We start from the raw sequence: 25139 nt of genomic DNA, 5'->3' as shown, positions 1-25139 counted from the left end.
CGCATTACATCAATTGGGCTATTATAATATTATGACCCACATTCCGTTTTTTTGTTTTCAGTTGCTAAAAAATTGTATTAATGGATTTTATGTATGTCTAGTCTAAAGAAAGTACAATTGTGCATTTTTGTACTACTGTTACATTGCCCCTTATTATTACACACAGTCACTTCTATTATGTGATACTCTCTTTACTGATGCTTACTTCTTTTGTGATGTATTGAAAACTGTGTGAAAATTACAAGCTGTCACTTTAAATTTCAGGGGGGTTTTCTGCTCCTGCCTTGCAGGCTAGGGAGCTCTGCAGAGAAGCCTGTGATCTATGCCTAAGAGTCTGTTAGCAGGCGGACAACCTAGGATAAAGTGGGGTGAGTTGTGCCTTTATGTTTTCGGGAGAGTCTGCCTTGTCTGGGGGCTTTTTGCCTTCCTCTGCAGCATGAGAAATAGGTACCTTACAGGCTGAAACCAATGTAAATGGTGAATTCTCTGTAACATGAAGTCTTTAAATCATGATTTGAGGACTTCAGTAACTCAGTCTGAGGTTAGGCATCTATTACAGGAGTGGCTGGGTGAGGTTCTGTGTCCTGCAATGTGCAGGAGGTCAAACTAGATGATCCTGAAGGTCCCTTCTGACCTTAAAGTCTATGAGTCTCTCTATGGGTTCCTGTACATTATCATTTTTTATTCTAAGAAAGTAGTGTTATTTTGCAACCTTCCAGCAAAAGTATTCTTTGTTTTATCTAACTTCTCTATGGCATGCCATGAAAGATAACACTTTTCATTCTTGCGTACCTCCTGGCCTACTCAGATTTTTCTTATGTAATGTATTGAGTATGAGACCATTCCAAGTCATGACATAACTAATCCACTGAAGGTATTGGGACAAATCTTGCTCATTTTACTCAAGTGGATAATCTCTACTGACCTGAGTGGTGACTAGTTGTGTGAACACAATCATCACCAGCTGAAAGAGATGTGTAGAACTGGGTGGAAAAAATGTGCAGTAGTGGATTGGGGGAGAAAATCCAAACATTGAGGTATGGCATCAAAATGCTTCTCAAAATGCAGGGGGGGACACACCACAATGTTATTTACGCTGTGGAAAAATATGCAAGTTTTTGCCAAATATAATTTTGTGAAAAATTTCAATTTGATTCAAGGTTTGCTTTCTGTCTTCTTATTTTCATGTATGTATTTATTTATTTTTGGTAAGAAACACTATGTCACCCGTAATTAAATTCACTAAATTCTCAATTTTTGCATATGGAAATTCAGGAAGCAAAAAACATATAGTTTTGGAGAGCCCTATTTGTGAGACATACATAACATGGTGGATTGCTTGATTATAAGTTTATTATATGAGCCTGTAACATCAACTATCATCTAATCTACACATGAAGAGAATAGGGCAAATCTATACAGCTAAGTATTAAATTCTGTGCTGTAAAGTCCATCCCATAAATTCAGGGGCAGGAGATGTCAGTGAGAGGACAGGATGTGGAGTATTGCTACCTTTCGACTCTCAGCCTCAAAATCTGAGGGGATCAATTTATTAACATATGGAACCTTTACTGAAACAAAAGTATTTGAAATACCTATTCATCTTTAAATCAGGTTAAACTAGAAACTTTTAAGCTTCAGCTTCTAATGGTTAATCCCATTCAGCAGAATTAGGCCAAAAAGGAGTGTAAGATTTATTTTAACAAACTTTAACTGCATCCTACACTGTGTCCTTAATGTAAATGAAATGGAATTGTAAATTAATTATTTTTATTCTACATTTGTGTGACATTATTGCTGATGTAAGCAAAGAACAGACTAATAGCAACGATTTAAACTAAGCATCATACTGTAAATTTGCCAGAAAAGTGCCCACAAATGTCTTTCAGTATCAATTATAACAGCTGCACCATTCCACTCTTTCATTGTTCTCAAGAAGAAACTGTCAAGTGTCAATTTATCTGGTAATTTGTTTGTTCTACAGACCAAGGAGAACTAGGATTAGACTATGAAACTGATCTTCACTTGATACCTGGACAAGATATGAACTCACACCTGTAGAGATGAAATTATAATCCACTTACCCACTGTAACACATAGTCACTACAACTTTATGAAGTCAAACTAATTGGATAGTTAAGTTGAAACACAGGAAAAGCTCAATTCCTGAACCTATAGCTGTAATGTTTTGCCCTGTGCATTCTTCTGTGTATGTTAATTTTATCTTTTGTGATACACTGTATGTATAATAGCAGGAAAAATGAAGCGTTTTTCAAATCATTTCAGAATATTCACTACAGTTATTCCTGTACACTTACTTACTATGAACAAGTCCTGTGTTGGATTTTTTTTTTAACAGCTGATTTAGATCTGTTCAATCCACATACACCCCTCTTCCTTTCTGCATCCACACACCTACACACCAGCTCAAGATGGAGAGAGAGAGAAACTTATCTTTGAATATGTGAGCATGAATTATGATATTCTTGACACATCTGGTACTTCCTTAAGCTGATAATTGTTAGAACAGCACTTTTGGTTCTGTAGGAAAAAGTCATTGATTTTTTCTTCGGGTATATTTTGAATTAATCCAATTTTGCACAACACACTTGAAAATAACTCATGTCTTGTAACAGCGCCCCTTTCTTAAATAAATAAATAAATTGCACCTGGAACCTGATACTAAAACAAAGGGGGAAAAAAAGAGTAGGAATCAGTCTTTTGGGGCACATTAAGAGTCTATATTAAAGTCATGTTACCCTTCACCATGGCTAAAACAGAATGGAATTCTTAACCATTATTATGAGACAACAAATCTAGATAAAATGTCCTTGTTGCTGTTAGAATTTTAAACTTCAGTGGAGCAATCTCTGAGTTACCTCTCTGGAATTATGAAAAAAGAAGTAGCTTGGTTGTAGGTATTATCTCCTATGTTAGCAATACAAAGATATTCCAGTCGATTCTACAAATCATAGATAAACCCATATCCTCCTATAATGCCTTTTCTGGGTCTAATTTTCTCTCGTTTGCCAGAAAGGATAGTATTTGATAATGGAAACAAAAATATAGCTTTGACAAAAATAAGCCATGTTTTTAGTATTATCATCATCATCCATTTCCACTAGCACTCACAAGGTGCTAGGCACCATACAAAGGAAGGCCTAGCCCCTTCCCCAGAAAGCATACAATATATAGTACATAGTTATTGAGATTTTTTTTTAAATGTATCCTTTGTTAAAAAAAAATAAGTCACTTCATATATTTAGTAAAAACTCAGAATCACTGCAATATATTCAGAGCTATTGTGTCTACCTCAGCAGGTCACAACTGTGGTTGAATAGCTGCTTTTTTGACATTCTGGTCCGCACTAAGTTTGGCATGTCCTGTAATTTGCTCACAATAATTTAAGCTATATTCCTATAACACTCTTCCAGTTGGATTTTCTGGAACTGGCTTAAATAATAAAAGCCACAAAACAAACAATGTGCAAACTGCATTTTGAACTTCACTCACTGGTTCCAATAGTTTCACAGGATATTGTGATATTCAGTAGTCTTCAGGCTCCTTCTCAGTTGCTAGATATGCAGATGCATGCTAAAAGACATGTGATTTGCCACAGATAATTTTACCCATGAGCTTAGGAAGCTAGCAGCTGTGAAATCACAATCATGAAAAATCTGGTACTTCAGAATTTGAATCTCTGCTGAGCATCTCATTGCTGCAGTCCTCATAGTAACGGCATTCTGCATTTTTAAAATTAACTTATGTTAAGCACTTACTTTGACTTTGACATTTTGCCTGTGGCAAACATTGTCCCTACATTCTTGGCCACCTTAACTGAATGATTTGTTTCAATCTTACATTCCTCATCAGGTACAGACCCTTGCCCCCACCCCACACAAACTCTGGAGAAACAAGGACCCAGTTGGTGTTTCCCCTCTCCATGTGGCCTTGGGGGAAACTACAAAGAGGAATCAACCAGAGATTCCAGCAACAGAGGCAGCTTAAGACACTCAGAGAACTTTCTAGTGTTGACCCAGACTTCTCTGCCCTATGCTGACTGGCTGTTTGCTCCCTCCAACCCACTACCTCACAGTCTCTTCACCTGACCTGCTCCTCACCCTCATCTTCCCTGCCCTGTCCCCCTTACCCTCCTTTCCTTCTATTTCCCCTCTCCCTTCCCTTTACTTTCCATTTAGCTTAGCAACTCCTACCTTCCCCCATAACTGTGGAACATCACATTGTTCATTCTGTGTGTTCTACCTCTTCCCCCACCCTGTGTCTGTCTGGTCTATTTAGATTGCAAGCTTTTCATAGCAGGAACTGTCAGCTATTCTGTTTGTGTAATGGCTAGCATTTTAAGCTGTTCCTTACGCACTACCATAATAAAGCAGATTAAAAATTATTTAAAAACTGGGTTTCATTCTTCCTCTTCCCAGCCTCAGCCATGAACCTTGGAAAGCAGATACGAATATACCAACTTTAAACAAAAGGTGAAGACTTCAGAAAGAGATCTGAACTGTTTATATGAATGTGTTTTAGAAACATGGGTTAAATAATGACACTTATTGTTCTGTTTTTATATGGTGAGCGGCTCTGTAAAACTCCAGAGAATGAATCTGCTGTAGAAGGTGGTTTTACAGAAATATATTTGGAAATATATTTCTGCTGCCCTTCAGGTGGATGCTCTGAATGTACAGATTGGATTTATTCTTTTCACAAAGCGAATATAATGAACATGAAACTGCAATCTTATCTTTAACTCGCCTTCAAGCCTCTTCTTGATTCTGTTCCCTCTATATTTATTTTCTCATCTCTTATCATTTTGCCTCTACCTACACTCTGATTCTTCAGCAATGCCAGCCTGTTTGCATCTCCCCTCACAGCTGCCTTTGTCACGTTCCTTACACATGGAAAACTTTTCCTGAACCAGCCCGTAAGGCCATTATTGTCTTCTCCTTCAAATCCCTCCACAAGACCCATTTCTACTATTGTGCCCACTAGAAAATTGCCAACTAATAATGCCCAGGTACAGGGGCAATTGGAGATAGTAGATATTAAAAAGTGATTGTATTTTATCCTCTCCAGCGACTCGATAGGGCTTGCCATCAAAAGTTGTGAACACCTCAGAACAGGGATTCTGTTCCCTTCTCCCCCTCCATTCCAATGTAATGCTGCCATGGCTGTGATCAGTGGAGGCGTCAGAACCAAAAATGTCTTTGTGCAAAAGAGGAAGCTGCTAGCAGGGCATTCTGTCTGAGGTGCACTTAACTTCAAAATTTACTCCACACCTTCATCAGCAATAGTCCAGAGCAGTTGCTCTTCAGGGCATGCTGCAGGGCCTATTTATTTCCCCAGGCCTTTTGAGAGGTAAGACTATGATGATGGCTGCTATTTGTGAGCAAGGTGGGGTATTGTGCTGATCAGTTTTCCTCACCAATCAGTTATGTTCTGTTTGGAATGGGGACATGCTGCTGGTTTGGCTTTGCAATTGTGTTTTTAATTCATGGCAAAGGTGTGACTTGAGGTTGCATAAGCACTTTTGAAAGATGTATTATAACCAGAAATAAAATGTCTGCATTTTTTAATGTTTTAAAATGTCTGCATAGCACCCTGACCATTTTGGGTGCTACTGTAAATACAAACAATAAATAATAGTCTTTAAAGGTCAGCATTGAAACTACATCCACAAAGAGAAATGGATAATAAATGGAAATAGTGGCTGACAAAGACAATTTAGTCACATTTAAGCTTCTGTCATTCTGGAACTCCTTGCCATTTAAATTTCCTGGAAATTTTAATCAACGTTGTCGGGGGGGAAGGGGCGGGGGAAGAGGGAGAAGGAATCAGTTTCCATTCAATATATTCTCCACCCATTAAAGAAAAAAAAGTCTATTAAAATTATTTTCTCTTCTTTTTTCATGAATTTTAATTCTTCAGCTATGGATGCAAAAAATGCTTCATGAGAGAACGAACAGGGAAATATTTAAAGAAACTACTAGGAATATAGTCAACGAGCCAAAGTCCTTCTCCACATTATTTTCCAAAATAAAGTACTTTGTAAGTGAATTTTAACAGAACCTGGGACTAAAAGCATTAGAATTAGCCTATGTAGCTACAGATGAAAGGTGTTAATCAGAATCTTGATTATTAACACCAAGTTCCACTTCCAAATAAGCTACTGTCTGTCCTGAGAATTTTACCACTTCTCAGCACCATATTTTTTGGGTGTTAATGAGGGAGAAAAACACTCTGCCTTGAGTGCCAATACCTCATTATCCTTTGGTCCATTTAAACTAATTTTTCAATCTATTTCCTGGCGAAAATTAGATGTTGGGTTTAAATATTTTGAACTGGCATTTCTAGATATTCTGAACCCAGTCCTGCAATACTTATAGTCCTGTGAATAGTTTTACTGACTTCAGTTGAATGAACCACATGAAGAAGGGCTGTAGGACTAGAACTTATGTAATTTTTTCCAAAATATCATTTAGACGCCTACATCACTTTTGAAAATAGGACTTAGGCATTTTTGCAAATGTTACACTCTTTACCTATCTGGTCAATTTTCATTGCTATAGTATGTAGGTGTTTTAAGATATACCCTGTATAATTTAAAAGCACAAATTCTTCCTGGAAGGCCCTTGTTTCCACCTCACGTTCACTGGACTGTTGACTCATAAATTGCATATTTTAAAAATGCAAATCCTGCTGGACTGGTCTGCAACTGCATACGAAGAACTAGACTGTGTAAAACCTTTATACAGCAACACAAAACTAAATCCAGGATTGCAAAAAAATTAATGAAGTTAAGGAACCTGAGCCTATTTATGGTTTCTAATGGAAGCATACATCATGCAAGCTCTAATAAAACAGTCCTATAGAATTTAATAGAAAAATATACACCTGCTAAATAATTTCATAGGATTGTTGGGAAAATCTTTAAAAAGGATTCTCACTCTTTATTAAATTATATAAATCTGTAAGAATAACTCCTATAGCATCTTATTGGTTTCACCCCTGTTCCATTTCATACAATTGTTCCATAAGAATGTAGTTTTGGCCAAAAATCAGCTGAAATTTGTTTTACATGTTGGGTTCCATGAGACGTATATTCAGAATGAAACTCTGGGGGATATGAGCATGGTCTTTCATTGGTACTTGCTAGCATAGATCCCTGCACTTGTGCAGCACACCCATGACATCAATAGGACCCCATACAGGCACAGGTGATCCCAATGCAGTACGGCTGTTTAAAATTCTTGAGTTTTGAACATTTCTCATCAGGACCTAAGTCAATGAAAATAACTGAATCTGCATTGTCAAAGCTTGTGTATGGCTGTTGAATCCTCAGTTTGTCATGGGATCTTGCAACACAAAAGCCCCAAATTTTGTATTTATAGAGAGAGAGAAAGAATTGGGCCTATTTGAATTAACAAATATACATAACCCAGTATTTTATATTGTATTACATGTGGTTATTTGAGTCATGAACCTTACTTAATCTTAGCAAGGCAACATAACATGATGTGGCTATTACCCAGGGTAATGCAATGTAATTAAATATTTTCAGAACAAGCATCCACTGTCACATAAGATCATGAATCTAAATTCACTAAATGTATAAGAAAGTAATGGAGCAATATCAAACCTTAATACAGATCTACCTTGCCTACATATTGATAATTAATAAATCTGTTGTATAACAAAAGCATAAAATGTAAGGCCTCAGCTAGTGCATTCTCAAAGAATAGTTACTGATTACTGGTACAGTCAATGGAAGGAGAGAACCACCATGCTAATGGACCAAATTCTGACTTCATGTAAGCTGAGAAACCAATAGCTAGGAGGAGATATGTGAGAAACCAGTTACTCAGAAGAGAGCTGTTGTGCCTGAATACCAAAAATCCAGAGTCAACAGAATGTAGGAACGCTATTGGTTTTGTCTTTGATTAACCATGGGAGTTCATTCAGGAGAGGGTTAAAAATAAAGTATGTAATCAATGCATTTTTGCACCTCCTTCCTGTCCCATCCATGGTCTCTGCATTACTCTGATTACCCATACTCTGTATAAGTAATTTGCACTCATATAAGAATTCATTACCATCTGCTTTGGATGAAAAGCATAAAGACAGGAAGATTTAGGTTGAGCAAGTTGCTGTTTTTCTTTCAGTAACAGTGTATAATAAAATTATTTATTTGAACATTTTCCCTCTCTGGAACATTATTCACTTCTAGTTATTCCATCTACCACCTCACCATGGCGCTTTGAAATACTAGGCCCAGTACCGCACTGATAGATTCAGTGCTACCGTACTGACTTCAAACAAATGGGACTACATCAAGTGAAGTCAACGCAGAAAGTGGCCCATTAATTTATGCTTTAATCTGGGAATACTGAATTCTTTTCTTGGTGTCAGTAGCATTAAATTCACAATTTCATTCCTCATATTTCTTTTCCATCACATTTTTAATGACATTCATCTTCTGCAGTTTACTGAGACATAGGGATTACTGGAGGAGGGAGGACATTTTGTGTTTGAAAGGATTTTGTGTGAAAAGTGCAGGCAGGGGACAGGATTCCATAAGAATGTGCATGAAACTGAAGAGTCAAAGAGAAAAAAAATATAAAACAGAATTTTAAAGTACTTGTTTTAGACAGAGGAGAGAAAAGTAAGTAGATGGTGGCAGGAATTATGTAAAGATCACACAAGTACTTGTGAAATACACCTTAGCTTATTTCAAACATTTATATGTTTCTAAATAGTTTAACAGCTATTTTCATTATTACTTTTAGAGGTCTCTAATAGAGCAGATAAACAACTTGCATAGTATTGCCTGGCAAACCCACCATTCAACCATGAGAACAAGTCACTGTAATAACTTGAGAACAGTAGTAGGACAAATGTATAAGAAAGTAATGGAGTAATATCAAACCTTAATACAGACCTACCTTTCCTACATATTGATAATCAGAGCCTGTATATTCCTCCAGCAAGAAGAACTGGTTCCACATCCAGCCCCTCTTTTGGCGGTGAAGTGCTTTCCCATCATTCCCTGATACACGTGCCACAAAGCCTTTTGGTTGGTGGTCAGTAGTCCTTCTGAACAGCATTTCTGCATAGCAGGGATGTGGCAGGAACACCCAGAGCAGCAGTAGCAGTACAACTTGCTGGATTATCATAGTTCTCCACTGCTGACTGTCCTCCAAGCCAACTGGCTGTGAGGTCAATAGTGTTGTTTGCCTGTATTACCTTTAGGTGTCTATTTAGTTGGACGTGCAGCCCAATGGTTTCCAGTAGTTTCTCTCTCTTCCACTCATATCCACCAAATCCTCAAAGTAAACAGAAAAGACAGTGTAAGTTGAAAATATTCCATTTTCCTGTAACTAACTTCACATGGTATTTGACAGTGCAGCTGCAAAGCCTTGCAGCAAAGAAAGCAAACTGGTTATTTCCCATGTGCACCTAACTGATGGCTGATGTGGTGACTATAAAGGTTTTCAGTCAACCTTCACCAAGTGGGAGGGTTGCAAATATAGTCGGTAGCTGCTTTCAAAACATTACATGAGAAACACAACAAAACTGCACTGAGCTGATTAACTTTTTTCCTTAACTTTTCAGTTTAAAAACATTGAGGATGTTTTTCATGTAGACTAGGGGATTAACACTATTAGCACTTACATATTAAATACTGCAGCCTTTACTTCAAATGTTTTCCACCTGATTTGATTTACAAGTAATCCAGTGTTTTATTAATCTTGTTATCCAGAGGCCTGAAAGGCTAATGCAAAGAAGCTTTAGAAACCACAGAAATGGTGAAACACTAGTTCCCTAGGGCACTTTAAATGGCAAAAGAGAACATCATATGCATCAGAAGAAATGCAACATGACAAGAAGCAAACTTTTAATATAAAAAGTTCTTAGGATTCAGTACTTACAGTATGAACTGAGGGAGCATACAAACTCAACTTTAAATGCAAGAAAAATGATTAAAGAATTAGGGCCTGATCAGATTTGATGTTAAGTCATTGTGAATGCAGGACGTTTTGGCTTCCAATATACAGTACTTAAATTTGACACTCAAGGTGCAACTATTAGTGGGGGGGGGGGGAGGGGAGTAAATCCATTTCCAAACCTATTTTGTTAAGTTTGTATAGCATCTTATGGTTTTTCTATACACAACAAGGCATTTATCACCACGGTGAGACAAACAGGCAGATTCTGTCAATATCCTACATTGGCATCTAACAAAAAAACTGCTTCCAGTTTTGCGCCTATGCTCCCTCTCGGCACATTACTCTTCACCTCTGTTAACACAATTAGCTGATCTACATTTCTTTAAAAGATGACATTTGGAAATTACCAAACACTTAAGACCAAATGGCTCATTTAGATTGGTTTTGGTAGCCACATGATGTAAAATACAATTTTAAAAAAGAATATTAACACTTAAATATTTTTGTTTCAGATCTTTAATTTCATTCCAAAACATCTCTGCAACTTGACACAAGCTATTCTGAAATATATATAATTATGTAATGATACATTATGGCCTTTAAGTAAATCAGATTTTTATGTAATAAATACAAATAGAGATTATTCTAACGATATACAAATATAGCAGGCAAAAATTTAGTAGATATAAATACAAATAACTCTATATATGGGAATAAAAAAATGAAACAATGAGTAACTAATGGTTCATCATTTCTGTGGTTTCTAAAATTGCATTTGCATTCAGACCTCTAGATAACAAGATTAAAACAGATTACTTGTAACTCAAGTTTGTGTACTCTGTTCCTTTTAGTTCCTCTTTGCCAAGCCCTCATCACCACCTTCTTCAAATCCCGCTTAAAAATATTCATTTTAGCTGTATCTCCTGTAAGTGCCACACACCTAACAGAACTCAGATATAATACACATGCCTAAAATGAATAATTACATACAATTATTAGTGTAACACTTGCTTTCTCTTCCCATTACCCAAATTTAAGTTTCCTACCCCTACTTATTGTGTCATGTCTAATTTTTAACACCCAAATTTGGCAGAGGGGTCTTCTGAAAAGAAGTCACTTGGACTGTGTATGAACACAAAGGAATTGATTTTACCATTAAAGCAGTGGGAACAAGATTGGGCTGTTTGACATTCCTCAACAATCTTCTCTTTTACTTATTCTGCAAGACACAGCACACTTCTGAGCACTAATAGTGAACTTCTGGGAAATAATAATCTTTACACAGCATTTTGTTTTAGATGAAATAGCAATAGCTTTGCATAAGCTACATAATGCAGTCTGCACCCAGAACAGATGTGCATAACATAACTGTAGAATTAGTTAATTTCCTACTGGTTAATTTGTGTAAGAGAAATATTGGCTTCCTATTTCATCATCAAAATTTTTGCATAGCCCACTGACTCCTGCTAAAGGGGAAATGATGCCTGTTGCTAGGCAGCAAGAGTATATAAATGCTCCTATGACTCTTCTTCTCAATAGGATATATTTTCTCTAAATTTTCTTTTTTAATGTTTTATCTTAAATGTGCAAAAAGAGTATTTACAGCCAATGTTTGCAGCTCCTTAGTATATACATATACTGTATTCTTCCATACGCAACAAAAAACCTTAAGTGATACAGAAACTTGGCGGGTTTTTCTTTACTTCCCTGATTTGGATACAAAAGTATTTAGCACACCTTAGAAAAAAGGCATTGGGATACACTGATCCCTGACATAACTCCACTGACGTCAGTGGCTTTACACCATGGTTGAATATGGCCCTAGGCATTCAGATTCTTCAAAGTAAAGATGTGTAAAATTTTCATAAACTTTTCCGTGGCTGGGGGTTTCATTACTGACCTGGAAATGAAACCAGGCTCACTCAAGTTCACCAACCCAAGAGTTTTTAGTGAGGCTGGGCTGATTCATGCTTTGGGGTAGAAATCATGTGAAACTTGGCAATTTCACATGGTGTCGGAACATAAGGCCAGATGAAATTCAGAAGCTAATTTTTGCTTTGAGAGTTTGGATTCACTCAGAGCTGAGGGACTGGCAAACAAAAGTATTTCTGCTGTGAGGGAGGACTTGAAGGGTGTTATCCATAAATATGTTCATGGTAATCTACAGGAATTTAAACGTGTTTATCATCATAAATTTCAAGCAATGCACCTCGTTGCTTGCCCCCTCCTCTGAGTTCTAAAAAAAGTCACTGTACTAATCCTTTTTTCAATTTGCAAAAGTCTGATGAGTCTCTTTCCTTAATAGTGAGTTTCAAATATTTTATTGCTTTACGCAGTAAATTAATTTTAAAGCAATTCATGAAACAGGAGCATCTCACAGCACAGTGTATTCTTGTGAGACATTGCTTAACTAGTATGTGTCTGCTACTACCAGGATGCTCCAATTAGGGTTTGCTTTTGACTTTAATGACAGCAAGATCAGGACCCAGGAGTCCAGGATATACAATGATATATTACTGTAATGATATATTGCCAGACCAGCACATCCTTGTATGAGACAGGAGTATTTATGTGAGCAAAGATTGGAAGGATCAGGCTCAATCATGAGTGTGTAACATTGGATATTGTTTGTACTTGTTGCTGGATTGCACTACCACAATTCTATGTTGCCCATAACCCCATACCTATATTCTTTTTATTGAGACAGACACAGAGAGAGAGAGAGAGAGACTAAATTCTGCTCTCATGTGGTGGTTCTTGAAGTCAGTGGAAGTTGTTACTATTCTCTTCAGCCCTCCCCCCGCTCCCCCAACATGGAAAATTATTGGATTACCTGTGTAAAGGAGGTAACAGTATCTTCTTTCTTTTGCTTCCCTCTCCACCTTACGTATGTATATTCCACTAATCACACATCACTATTTGATGTAGAAGCATTGTTAAATTCCTTTTGGGAAATAATTCTTCAATGTTAGGGGTTGTTATTGAATTTCCTTCTTGTTAAATTAGGTCAGTGGAATGAAAGCTCTGATGGAATTTGTTAAAGCTACAAAACTAGCTAATGTACATGGACTTGGCAAGCAAGGTTGCTTAATGGATGTATATAGTACAGTTCTCCTCCATTCCCCCTGAGACTCCTGTCTGAGTTCAGCTTGCTGTTTTAAGTATATTATTAATTTTGATAGTCACCTACTTGAATGAAATAAAATGTACCTTTAAAAAAAAACCCAACAAAAACTGGACTGTCCTTCTGCCTAATGTATTGCAACTAGTAGTGGCAATGTCACTAGAAAAAGAGCACTGGGGGGAAATGGTAGTTTCGGTTTTGAGTTAGATGAGAACATACAAATAACACGGAAAACAGAAGGCATCCCCAGCTCTGTATTACATAATGCAGGTAAGCGGAGATTGTTCATTACCTTAACAGTGCTGATCCAATCACTGGAGTAACTTGAAATTGTTATCGGTTTCTAACTGTTTTCACTTTATTAGTGCCATGGAAATCTCTGGGAAACATAGCCAAATTCTTATGGAATAATTTCTCAGAAAAGTTATGTGGAATGCAACAGAATTTCAAGACTTGTTAAAAACATATATTAATTCAGAATGCATATGAAAATACTGACTATTTCACCCAATCTTTCCCTTAGATCTCTACCTTCGGATTCTTCCAGCATCCTATGGCTATGACCATGCCCTTCAAGACTATCAAATAGTTGTGACAACATACATTTCGCAATTTACATCTTTAAAACCTGAAATCTTATTTCTGTAAAATATTATTTCACATTAAAGCAAACCCACTGTGAGAGTGCACTGCGCCTGATTCTGCTCTGATTGACAACAATTTAGTTCCACTTACTTCAAAAGGGTTACTCCCTGTGTTCTGTGGTGAGAAAACAAAATCAGGTTAGCTAGCTTGCTATATTCCTGCTAAAATAAGCATCACTGACTAGCTAAAAATTTCAACATTAGGTTTCAATTAACACATTATTGAACCGGCATTTCACATCTCTCTCCGATCTACTGTTTCAGAATTAACAATTAAGAATTAAGACAATAAAGGTGACTCAAGGAGAATCCACATGTAACTAATACTAATAGGAATTACAGGCACATTTACTTTAGGCTGTGTGCTCACCTATCTCCCCCATATTTTCAGTGTTCTTCAACTTCAGTGAAGAGTAAAATTAATCTCATCTGGCAATAAAACTCCTAGTCAAACTGACATTGTGCAGTTCTTTATGTGAAGTTATCAAGAACCTTGTCATTTCAGTTAACAATTTTTTTATTTAAAACCACACAATTTATTATTTCTACAGGTAGCTGACAATTATTCATGTCTTGTGTAGGTGTAGGCTTTTGCCTGTTTTCTTCTTCTTTTTTAGTATAATAATAAAATAATCTTAAATAACCAGTTTTATGTACATCAAGTTGAAGGACTTGGTATTGACTCTTCTCTTTTTGTCCTCAAAAGTAAGCAAGCTTATAATAATATAAAATATCTGTTTTCATATGAGCCACAATGAAGACTAAATGAAGGATAAAGAATCTTTAGAAAAGATGTAACCTTTAGAAAATGTTCCTTCACAAAAGGTTAAACAGAGAATGGAATTATTTACTTAACATGGAGAACACGTGTTTGACATTGAATTCTACCGCCCACATTGATTATACTGATGCCAATTCCTGGCTCATAAGCAACATTTCCTTTGATCCAATGAGATTTGTGTGAAACATAAATGTGTGCATTTAGACTTCTTTTGATGAAGACCTGCCTCCTCATAACAGCAGTGCTCAATGCTTTTAAGTACTTCGTTAATAAAGTCAACCCCAGGCAAGAGGCTAATATCAGATTTTATGTATGAGAGGTTGGAAGAGGTGCTTGTTCTCAAACAAAAACAATAAGATGACATTCCTGAGCTGAAATCTTGTCTACTGCCTTGGCTGTTCCAAGGATTCTCAATGCACAATTTAGATCCTATCCTGAAGGAGCCACTCCCACCTCTCTTGTATTCCTGTGCATTAATGCATCACTGACCTCAGTGAGTCAGCAGAATTCCATTTAAAATAGTAACTACATTAATTATCAAAAATTGATCTAAACCTCTTTGGTCTGTAAATCAAAGTGATCTGGAAATCAAAGTAGGCAGATCCTCCTCACATGATTGCCAGAACAAATAGGAAAAAAAGTTCAGGTAAAATAGGAACTAACCTAGATTCTCTGCTCCAAACCTGACTTTGGCCAAACTTGAACTACATTTTAAGTTTGAAACATTTCAGAAATCTTTTTTAAAATTATTTTTCCACTCTTGTGTTCCTCTGCATTGCCGCTTTGAGTCAGAACTAGAAGTAGGTGTGCCAAATACTATGTGAAAGGCTGTTTGCATCATTTCAGACCTGACTAGAAGCATGAAATCCCACGACAAAGATTTTTCTCACAAAATTTCCAGATTTCAAAGCATTCATAAGTAGATTTGCATTGAGTTAGTGTCCAGATTCTGCATGCTTGTCCAAATCAGAAAGAACCTTTGCATCTTTCAAGAGATGCCTTTCCCTAAGTAACATTGCTCCCTGGTTTCAATATGCCAGAAATGCCACAGGAATAGACTCTTGCACAATAATTTACTTCTCATGCTTACTATTTCAACCACAACAAGGAGGTACAGAGATTCATGCAGAATTTTTTGAAAGTTCACTTTTGGCATTCAAATAGGTCAGAGTAAGATTAAGTTGGAGGTGAATTTTAGCTTCCTGAAAGTGAAATGATTTATGGCACTGACAAGAGTTGCAGAGATGTTGAGAAATAATAATCCACACACAGCTTCAATAATGTCCCTCAGTCCTGCACCACAACATTGCTAATATTCCAAAGAAAAGTATTTTCTGGACAGAGAATGCTTCATAACGAATTAAGATAAACTGTGTGGGCAGTTTTATGATGAGAAAGTTTCCATTCTGTTAGGGGATATAATGGAAAAGATTCTGCTTTCACACCAGTTTTACTCTGGTGTAACTCCACTGACTTCAGTGGTGTCACCCCTAATTTACATTGGTGTAAGTGAATTCTAAATTCTTGAGCCTAATTCTGAAATAATAAGACTAGTCAACTAGCCTTTAGCAGAGTGGGCATGGGAGTGTAACTGGGTATGTAAATGCTTCATTTCTCCATCAGCCTTAGAAAATCCTACGTTCAGATGTACTTTAGGGATTTTAACCTCTTTTGCCACATCTTTAATAAAAAGAATAAAAAATTGAAAACTGGAAAAGGAAAAACCTTGGTGATATTCTAGGATACTCAAGGATACTCCTGTGATACTCAAGGATACTCTTGTGATACTCTAGACCATAGCTGGTGTAACAGATTCTGAATGCATAAAAGTGGCTTTTCCAAAACACAACTGAGTATTTCCCTCTCAGAATACAACTTGGTACTCATAAATAATAGGATGTGGTTCTTTCAACACAGCTTCAGTTCAAAGTAGTTGAAAAAGAAAAATGAAATTGTTTCAAATGACCAGTTCTTAGAAGATTTTAATCATATCATTCATCTTATTATGCATGAAAGTCCTTCAGTTTAATTTGATGCATGTAATTATGAAGATGTCCCCAAACCTGTTCACAAGATAACTGCCTCGTTCTGAATCAAGGGACTAACTGATGATCTTACTGTCAATTTATTTTGCTACCTGAAGCTTAACAGATCTGTACTGGGCATGTTCATAATATGTATTTGTGAAAGAGACAGCTATATTTCTGAACCATGTTCAGTCACCCTTGAAGTCTTGTGACTTCAGATCCACATAGGAATTTGAACCGAAGTCTACATAGGAATTTGAACTGAAGTTAGCTGCTAAACTGGACACAAATTGAATGGTTCAGAAAATTTGCTTCTAATTAGGGATAGTGAACTCATATCCCCCTATTTCAAAGCTGCGTGATACAAAATTAATTTTCCTTTCAAGTCCAAATATTATTTTATCCACGTCGCAGTCAGGAGAAAGAAACTGTGAAACACAGAACAGAGAAAAAAATTCTTAGGAGAAAAAAATACTGAGCAGTATTATTATCTTTGTCAAAAAATATAATGTTGTTGAGTGTTAGGTGGACTGTACTGAAACATACTTGAAACCCCAACTATTTTTTTTAGCAGTGTTTCATGGTTAAGAATAGGTGTGTCTGATACAACAAAAATTCTAAAATTTCACACCTTTAAAAAACCCAAACACACGTTAAAAATGAACAATAAGGTATCCAGTGTGTCCTCTATTATCATTACCCATCAATATTCCCTTATCATCCCCACGCACAGCTTTAACTGATTTGTCCCATAACAAAAAAAAAACAAAAAAAAAAAGGAGTTGGTGATTATAGGAAATGGATCCCTTGAAAAGGAACTGAACTTTTATAATCATCCAGTCCCTTCCATCCCCTCTCTATGGCCCACCATAGTCTCCTAAAAACTCCAGTCCATATTTTGTTCCCCATCTCCTACCACAACTTTCATAAAGCCTGTCCTCTTATATGCTCCTCTGTATTCTGCACCTTTTGTGTCATCCCTCTCAATCCCCTTCCATTATTCCTCTATATCGTCTCAGCATGTTCTACCCCTTCTATGTTTACTATCTGTACCTTCACCAGTTCCTTGCTAGCAAGTTATTCTTCCCTGCCACCCCACCCTCTTCTGGTCTCTATTTCCTGACTCATTCTGAAATTCCTTCAATATGATCTCGAAAACTCCAATTCCCACCAGTGTCCTCCTGCCTCCTCCCATTCTGAGGCAGGGGAATCAGCTCCATCCTGCTCCTCTGTGATATATCCCCATTCACCTCCTCCTAAACTATTTTTCTACCATATTCTTCTCCCCATCCACCCACCCACCTCACTCTACCCCAGTTTATTCCTTTCCTCCCTGGGTTCAGCCTAGCAGTTCCTACAGCAGCAAAACTTGGAGTCAGGAAATCACTCTGTTTACATTTTGTCTCACCTCCCCACAAATAAAGTACTTTGTCTGCCATGTCAACCAAAGAAAAATAATTGGACGTCTCTAGGCCAATTATTGTGGAGAAAAGAGGACTCAAATAATAAAACAGGTTTTAAAAAGAATAGGCAAATATTCAAAAACAACAAAACATTAAAATGGCGGTTCTGATTTTTAGCAAACATGCCATAAAAAAACAAACAAACAAAAAGTCCACTCTGAAGGCTATTGTCAGGGCTACTGAGTTTTTCTTTGAATAAGCTGGAGGGGGTTTTAAAAATTTTGAATTTATATTAAGAAGTTATAGCTTTAATGTTGACTACTGAGCAGTTAGTGATATTTCCAACAGACATACAAATGCACAGACACACTCACACACTATAGATGGGTCAGCCATGTGCAACAGTGATTATGTATTCATTTGCATTTTAGCAACTGAATCTCACTTGAGAGAAACATGGTTTTAGATGAGAAGAAAAAGTATTAGTGAATGAGGTACATTTTGTAAATCCCCAAAACAATAAATCTGCCAAATCTTCAATCTCTATGAGATACACTTGTAGTATATGAGATTGCAATAAAGGAAGTATGCAAATAATTACAGTGATAGATCCAGGCAAGTAGATCTATCAGGATTACTGTAATGCTATAATTTAGAAAGAACATGTGCCAGAGAAATAATTGTATGCGATCTTAGTAACAATACATTTATTTTTTTCTTATTCTGTTCCAGTCCATCCTTGATGTTCTTTGAATTTTCTGGGAATGGAGAGATCATAAAATTCTATTAGGGATGATAGATTGAGAGGTACAGCAAAACTTGCAGTCCTGGAGGCTCAACTTTCCCCTTGTGCAGCAGGTGATTTCCTGGCTAGCAGCATGAATTCTAGTGAATGACACTGAGCATTTATGAACAAGACATTTTTTTCCTTCAAGGCAGGTGGAATTTTAAGGCTTCAGGTCTGTACTTTCCAGTGCTTTCACCCTGCCAGCCAACTATCAACCCCATCGGAGAAATAGAATAAGCACAGAAGCGTGCCAAACTCTAAAAACTCACCATAATCACATCAGGAGTTTATATCTGCAGCTCAGGCTGAAACCTTACAGTTTCAGAGAGCAGAGTCAGTTCACTAAAGCATGAAGAATGGGAGCATTGAGAGACTGTGCCTGCTTAGAAGGCTGTGTAATTTAATAAAGTGTTCACTGGTGTCTACACGCTTGCTCCTCAAACTTGTGTTAGAGCCTGTGCCTGCAGCATGGAGACTCCCATTGCTGCTAATCGGATGAGGGTAGTGGAAACAAATTCTCCTATGAAGACGGAAAGAAATGGAAGAGAACTATAGAGGCTCACAGTGTGAAACCTTACTGTAAGAGGATAGATTGGAGGTGGTATCACATTTAGAAAGTTTACTAAAATTATATCTTTGTGTCTTTACAATTATTTATTAGAATAAGTTATTGAAAGTCAGAGCACAAGTATTTAAGAAGAAACAGTTCCTATATTATGCGTTGTTATTCAGGTTACCACACAGGTCCAGCATTTGATTATTCAGCTAGAGAACAAGAGATCCTTAGTATGCTTACAATGTTCTCAGTGATTCTGACAATACCTTATAAATGGTTTATCAACAAGCTTTTTCAACTAATTTGAAGTTTATTTTGGTTTATTCTTTAAACATGTGTCACTTTCCTATAGCTGTACAATTTGTTCTTATATTTGTTGCATCATTCTCTATTTACTCTTTTACCTAGCAAATGAAGAACTAGTCTCTGCAGTGCTGTTGAAACGCATTTGGAATTCATACAATTCTACAGTGAAGTACTTACAATCACATATTATAGTCATGGCTTTTTTTGCCTCATGGGTTTTACTGAAGAAGCTGTTGCTACACACAAGTAAAATTCTGCTAAATGAGTCAGATATGTGGAGTCTGTTCTGTAAATTTTTTAAGAGTTAACCCACAAAAGAAATCATGGTTCAACATGGATTATATATTCAGCCTTTTGTGCCTTAAATATTATATCTGCTATGGCATATTACATCCAGAAAAACTATTTAAAGACAATTAAGATTTCAATGTCAAGCACTCCAAAGTTAGAAAACATCAGAATTAAGATTGTTTGTGAAACATTAATTCAGCCCTCTTATGTGTATGCATTATAATACAGTCTAATTACATGATCTCATGTTATTTCTCCCCCGCTTCCCCAGGACCACTGTCACAATCAGTGTACAACAGGCTGCGACCTGCATCTATTGAAGTCAGTTTCAGCACCAGCTTCCATCAGAACGTCAGGTGAGGTAGATGTGGTTGTGAAAAATTATGAACTGACTGCAGTGCTTCTGAGAAGTTAGAGATATTAGTTAGAGTGTCTAACCAGTTCCTCTCTCTATCCCAAGTTTGCAGTCAGACGGCAGTCAAAATGTCCAGGTGGCAGTGCCCCTATTTGCATGGTGCCTCAATTTAACTGGGAGGGAGTTCCTCAAGAATGACGACAGTGTGCACAATGCTTATCATTGACTGAAAACTGTGACCACTTTACTTAGCAAGAATCCTCTTCAGACATGGTAGCACTGCAACTGCTCTGTGAGCAGAGAACAAAATGAAAACAATTTTACTCCATCCTAATCTCAGAGGCTAGACTTCACTTAGCCTCTTCTGAATGGCTTCTACCATCTGTGTATATCTTAGCTACATATATGGACCCCAGAAGCACAGTAATAGGATAGTATTTGAGCACCTCAAAATATTCAATGTATTAATCTTCTTTTCCACCCCTCATCCCTGAGAGTATAGAAATACTATGATCCTTAAAACTGATGGGGAACTGAGACCAAGAGAGACTGTGATTTTCCAAATGTCACATAGGAAGTCTGTGACAGAGCAGGGAATTCAACTCCAGTCTCCCACGTCCCTGGCTACAAACCTATCCACAGTACCATCGTTCATCTAATCTCTGCTAGCATCCAGCCACTCTTTGACAATGCCACAAAGCTGGTGAGCTGTGATTAAAACTAGTGTCAGCCAAGCGATACCACTCAACTGCCTACGAAAACCTGACTTTTTGGCTCCGGTGCCCAAGAATTCTATTATCCTGTATAAACAGGCAAGTGATGAGGTAGCACAGAATAACTAACAAATCAATGACACAAAAAAAAAAAAAAATTAGCTACATCCTGTCTACCGTCCTCAATCTGTGATTTGACACAGTGCCTGGATAAATCAAAGTTAGATTCTGGTCACACAATAGTTGCAATTAAGCCTGCCAGTTAAAAAAAGCACCACAGGGAGGTAAAGCATATCAAAACAGTGGTGCACATGCGTAGTTATGAGACAAAATATGGAGCTAATTAATAACAATTATTTACATTCACACATAGGCCAGGATTCTTGGCATGATTTAGGCCTAAGCCTTTGAAACATGTAAAGTAGCAGATGCTGTTTGCATTTCATACAGTTTGAGTAACTACAACAGCTAACTAGCTATGCGTAACCACAAATTCTTACCAACTTAAGTAATTTCCTTTAACTTTTTCTTACGTTTTAAATATTTTATGCTTATAAATGGAGATATATAAATGGATGCTTTATAATGGAGATATAGTAGATCAAGCTGTACTATTTGATACAGTATTATAAGGTATAATGTTACTAGATCAAACAAAATCTAAAAGTTGTTCCTTTAAGACTTAAGAAAATATATAAAGGAAAACTAAAGCTATCTAAGGGCATTCTAGAACATATCCCTTCACAGTATGAGGAAGTTTGGCTGCCTAGGCAAGCTGACCAAAAAAAACCTGACCACAAAGTATTGCTAATAGTTCAGACCATGCTATTTTAAACAGAAATGTGATCAAGAAGATTACATATAAACTTTTAACAAAGGTATATATAGAACATATTTGCTCTGCATTAAAGAAGTTGGAACAGTCAAATAGTATGTTGCAATGTGAAGTGTAAATCTTTAAGGTGAACCATGCAAAATGTTTTAAGGCCTAAATAGCCATACAGCCTGATTAACTGTGATTGGTAGATGCACGGATTGTTTTGCATATGAAATGATACTATTAACATTTTCATTGCGGTATAGGTAATAATCAAGTATTAGTACAGGGGTGTATACAGCTGTTTTGTCTTATTTCAGTAATTATATTCTATTGGAATATAAATGGAACAAATAAAGAGTTAAATGACCGTATACTGCTGCATGATGAACTACTACAAAAAGACAGACCCATGATGGAATGTGAAAGACTTCATGTAGTTTCCATTCTAACTTCAAAATGGACATTTCTGTAGACAACTAAGAGAACTTAGATGGCAAAAAGAACTTGCAGTCATGCAAAGTTGGCCATAGGACCATACCTCTAAGGGGCCCATGGAAAGTAACTTGGGAAGCAGGTTACATACTGGAGCTAAATCAGCAGGTGTTGACTTATGGCACAACATATCATATACAAACTGAGATGGCTCAAATTGTTTACACAAAGATGAAAGAATTTTCCTTACAAAGTTGAAAAAAACCATAAAGAGATGACATTTTCTCACTGGGGATAAGGGACACCCAATTTTACCCTGGTTGGACATTTCAAATCTCTATGCGACGCACTGATCACTTTCTGATTCAACCACATCAACTCTGCCAAGAAGAGGAACTGGGCTATTGTACCCAGCAGAAAACGTACAGAGTGCCCTGTGATGTTCAACACATTGCTTCTGGAAGCCAAAACACCTGGACGAGAGACTGAGAGTGGGACTATCACTGGCTAGCTGGCAAGGGCACCCTCTGTTTGGGAACAACTGAAATCTTGCTGTTGACAAGCAGCCTATTAAAGGACTATCTAGGGAGATTTCTGTGAAATCCAGACAAAGAACATCACCTTCTGTTCTCTATCATCTCAAGAAACCAGCCACTGCAACTGTGAAACTCAGCTGAAAAACCCAACTTCATGCCAGTTTCAAATGACAAAAATACTTTCATATATGTATTGTTTACCCTAGTGTTGACTTGGTTATTGCTAGGTGAAATGCTTCTCAGAAAATACATAACCGAGTTAAAAACCCGAGTGACTAAAATTTATGATCATATGCAATTCACTAACAAATTTAGTTGTAGTTGTCTAGAAATTATACTAAATCAATAAGTAGTTGACATCTTTGAGACTGGAGAAACTCACTACACTAATTACGTGTACTATTCTTTGTAATAGTAAACTATGCTCCCCTACAGCAAAAGTTCACTGTGAGAAACCCTAAACCCTGAGTTTTCAAAGAGTCCAGCTTAAAAATCACACAGATTTTGTGGTCAAAAGAATTTAAGCCTTCTTAGATAAAAAGAGGAAGAAGCTTTGAATTGACTTGTAAGCTAAAGATTTTACTTCTGCTCGAACCTTTGGACAAAGAGCTTACAGTACTGGTGAAATTCTGGAGACATCAGAATAGTGTTAAAATTACCTGCATAATTTGTTTGAGTTAATGGGTGATAGTCTTGCATGTATAAGTGGCAAATCTTGGCTATGAGTATGGCCTTGGCAAGGTCTGTTGCTGAATTGACATTTTTAATAATTAAATAACTTGTCTACATTTCTAAATTCTACTTTTCTTGAACTGACACAGCAATCCCATAATTCCACTGACATAGAACCCTGACTGGAAATAAATAAGAATCTATATTTATGGATCCATGGTTCCATATCGGTACCAAAGTCACCTGATTGGACTGGTACAGACCCAGAATTTTACAAATTGTGATAGATTGAGATAAGACAAGACTTTATAAGAATTAAACTGATTTATCAAATCTTGAAAATTGTAAGATGCCATCTTGAGTTTTATTTTGATATTCTGAATGCTGTCATCTAACCACCTTGATTTTGCTTTCTGTAGTTTCTCATTTGTTTTCAAAACTGTTTTGGTTAATAAAACTCAAACTCATAATTCTTCAGTCAGTACTTTACCTAGGAAACACAGAGCAAAAGAACAGGGAGAAACCTAGTAGAAATAATTAGCTAATTAAATTATTTAACCAATGTGTGTTTCATAACCTATCTTTCTCACCTCTGGTAGAATGACCCCTAGGGACAGTTGCAGACTTTTGGATTTTTGTGTGGTGTGCTGAAGCAGCATGATTCTGCAGAGGGCAGGGCCATGCAGACAGTAGAAAGCTGTCTTCAAGAAAAGTCCATTGTGTCTGCCTAACACAAGTCACTGTTTAATGGGCAGCACAACAGTGAGTTATGGATGGAGCTTCACCTGTAATTGTGGCTCCAAGCTGTTTGCCATTCAGCATTGTACCGTGTGGAGGTATCAACCACAGCAGAGGCTGTTGGGGCATGTCTATACAACCTGTGGCAGCAAGCCTTCCAGCCCTGGTCAACAGACGCAGGCTCATGCTACCGTGCTAAAAATAGATATGCAGTCAGTGCTCTGAAGTTGCAGCTCAGGCTGGAGCTTGGGTTGTGAAGCCTAAGGAGGGGGTGTAGACTTCAGAGCTCAAGCTCCAGCCTGAGCCACAACTTCAAAGCACTGACACCATAGCTCTTTTTAGCACGGTAGCATGAGCCCAAGTCAGCTGACCCAGGCTGTAAGGCTCGCTTCCACAGGCTGTATAAACACACACCTAGGGTTCCATCTTGTGAGGTGCTAAACAATGCCTGAACACTCACAACTCCCACTGAAGAGGTAGCAAGTTGAGAGAGCTCTGCACCTCTCAGGAGGTGCTTAGAACCTTGCAGAATTGAACTCTCAGTGGCGCTACAAATGTTGTGACGAGGCTCACTTTTATTCAAATAAACATGAACATGAGTGAGAGAGGTGCCAGTTGCAGGAATGCAGTTAGTGACAAGGACAGAGATTAAGAGAAACATATGGAAGGCCTCTTCATATTCCAGTTTCATTTTTATGTAATGCATTTACCATACTGGGCATCATCAAACCCAGGAAGGACAAAGGTGCAAAATCTATGTAAACCTAAATGCCAGATTACACACATCATTTCTGGCACCAGATGAGGTGTTGATCTGAAACAGCTGAGATATGAAATAGGATCCCCACAGGTTCTAATTACTGATGATAATCTTCAGCAAAATCGGAAACATCTTACAGGCCAAATTTATCACTGACATAAGCAGATGCTACTCCATTGACTTCATTTTTTGGTGGAAAACTGTAGCTTTCCCATTATCAAGAAAATTCAAAGGA

The 25139-nt window shown here is 37.2% G+C and overlaps 1 protein-coding gene across 23 annotated transcripts in view; it reads right to left on the bottom strand.

The window, feature by feature from the left end:
• LOC137167385 (cadherin-10) overlaps nucleotides 1-25139 on the bottom strand; it is a 210421-nt gene that overhangs the window by 81461 nt on the left and 103821 nt on the right. For 20 of the 23 annotated variants that reach the window (XM_067569540.1, XM_067569660.1, XM_067569566.1 and 17 more), the window contains one exon: nucleotides 9256-9335. In XM_067569540.1, the coding sequence (XP_067425641.1) occupies nucleotides 9256-9335 (80 nt within the window). Of the gene's footprint in view, nucleotides 1-8954; nucleotides 9336-11112; nucleotides 11179-25139 lie in introns of those variants that run through there. The other 3 variants (XM_067569600.1, XM_067569592.1, XM_067569608.1) reach the window with 2 other exon arrangements.

Source organism: Emydura macquarii, unplaced genomic scaffold, assembly GCF_026122565.2.
Source record: "Emydura macquarii macquarii isolate MOO-44397 ecotype Brisbane River unplaced genomic scaffold, CSIRO-AGI_Emac_v2 contig_320, whole genome shotgun sequence".
Lineage (NCBI taxonomy): Eukaryota > Metazoa > Chordata > Testudines > Chelidae > Emydura > Emydura macquarii.
The sequence above is the reverse complement of the archived record's forward strand: the minus strand, read 5'-3'. Positions and strand labels throughout refer to the sequence as shown.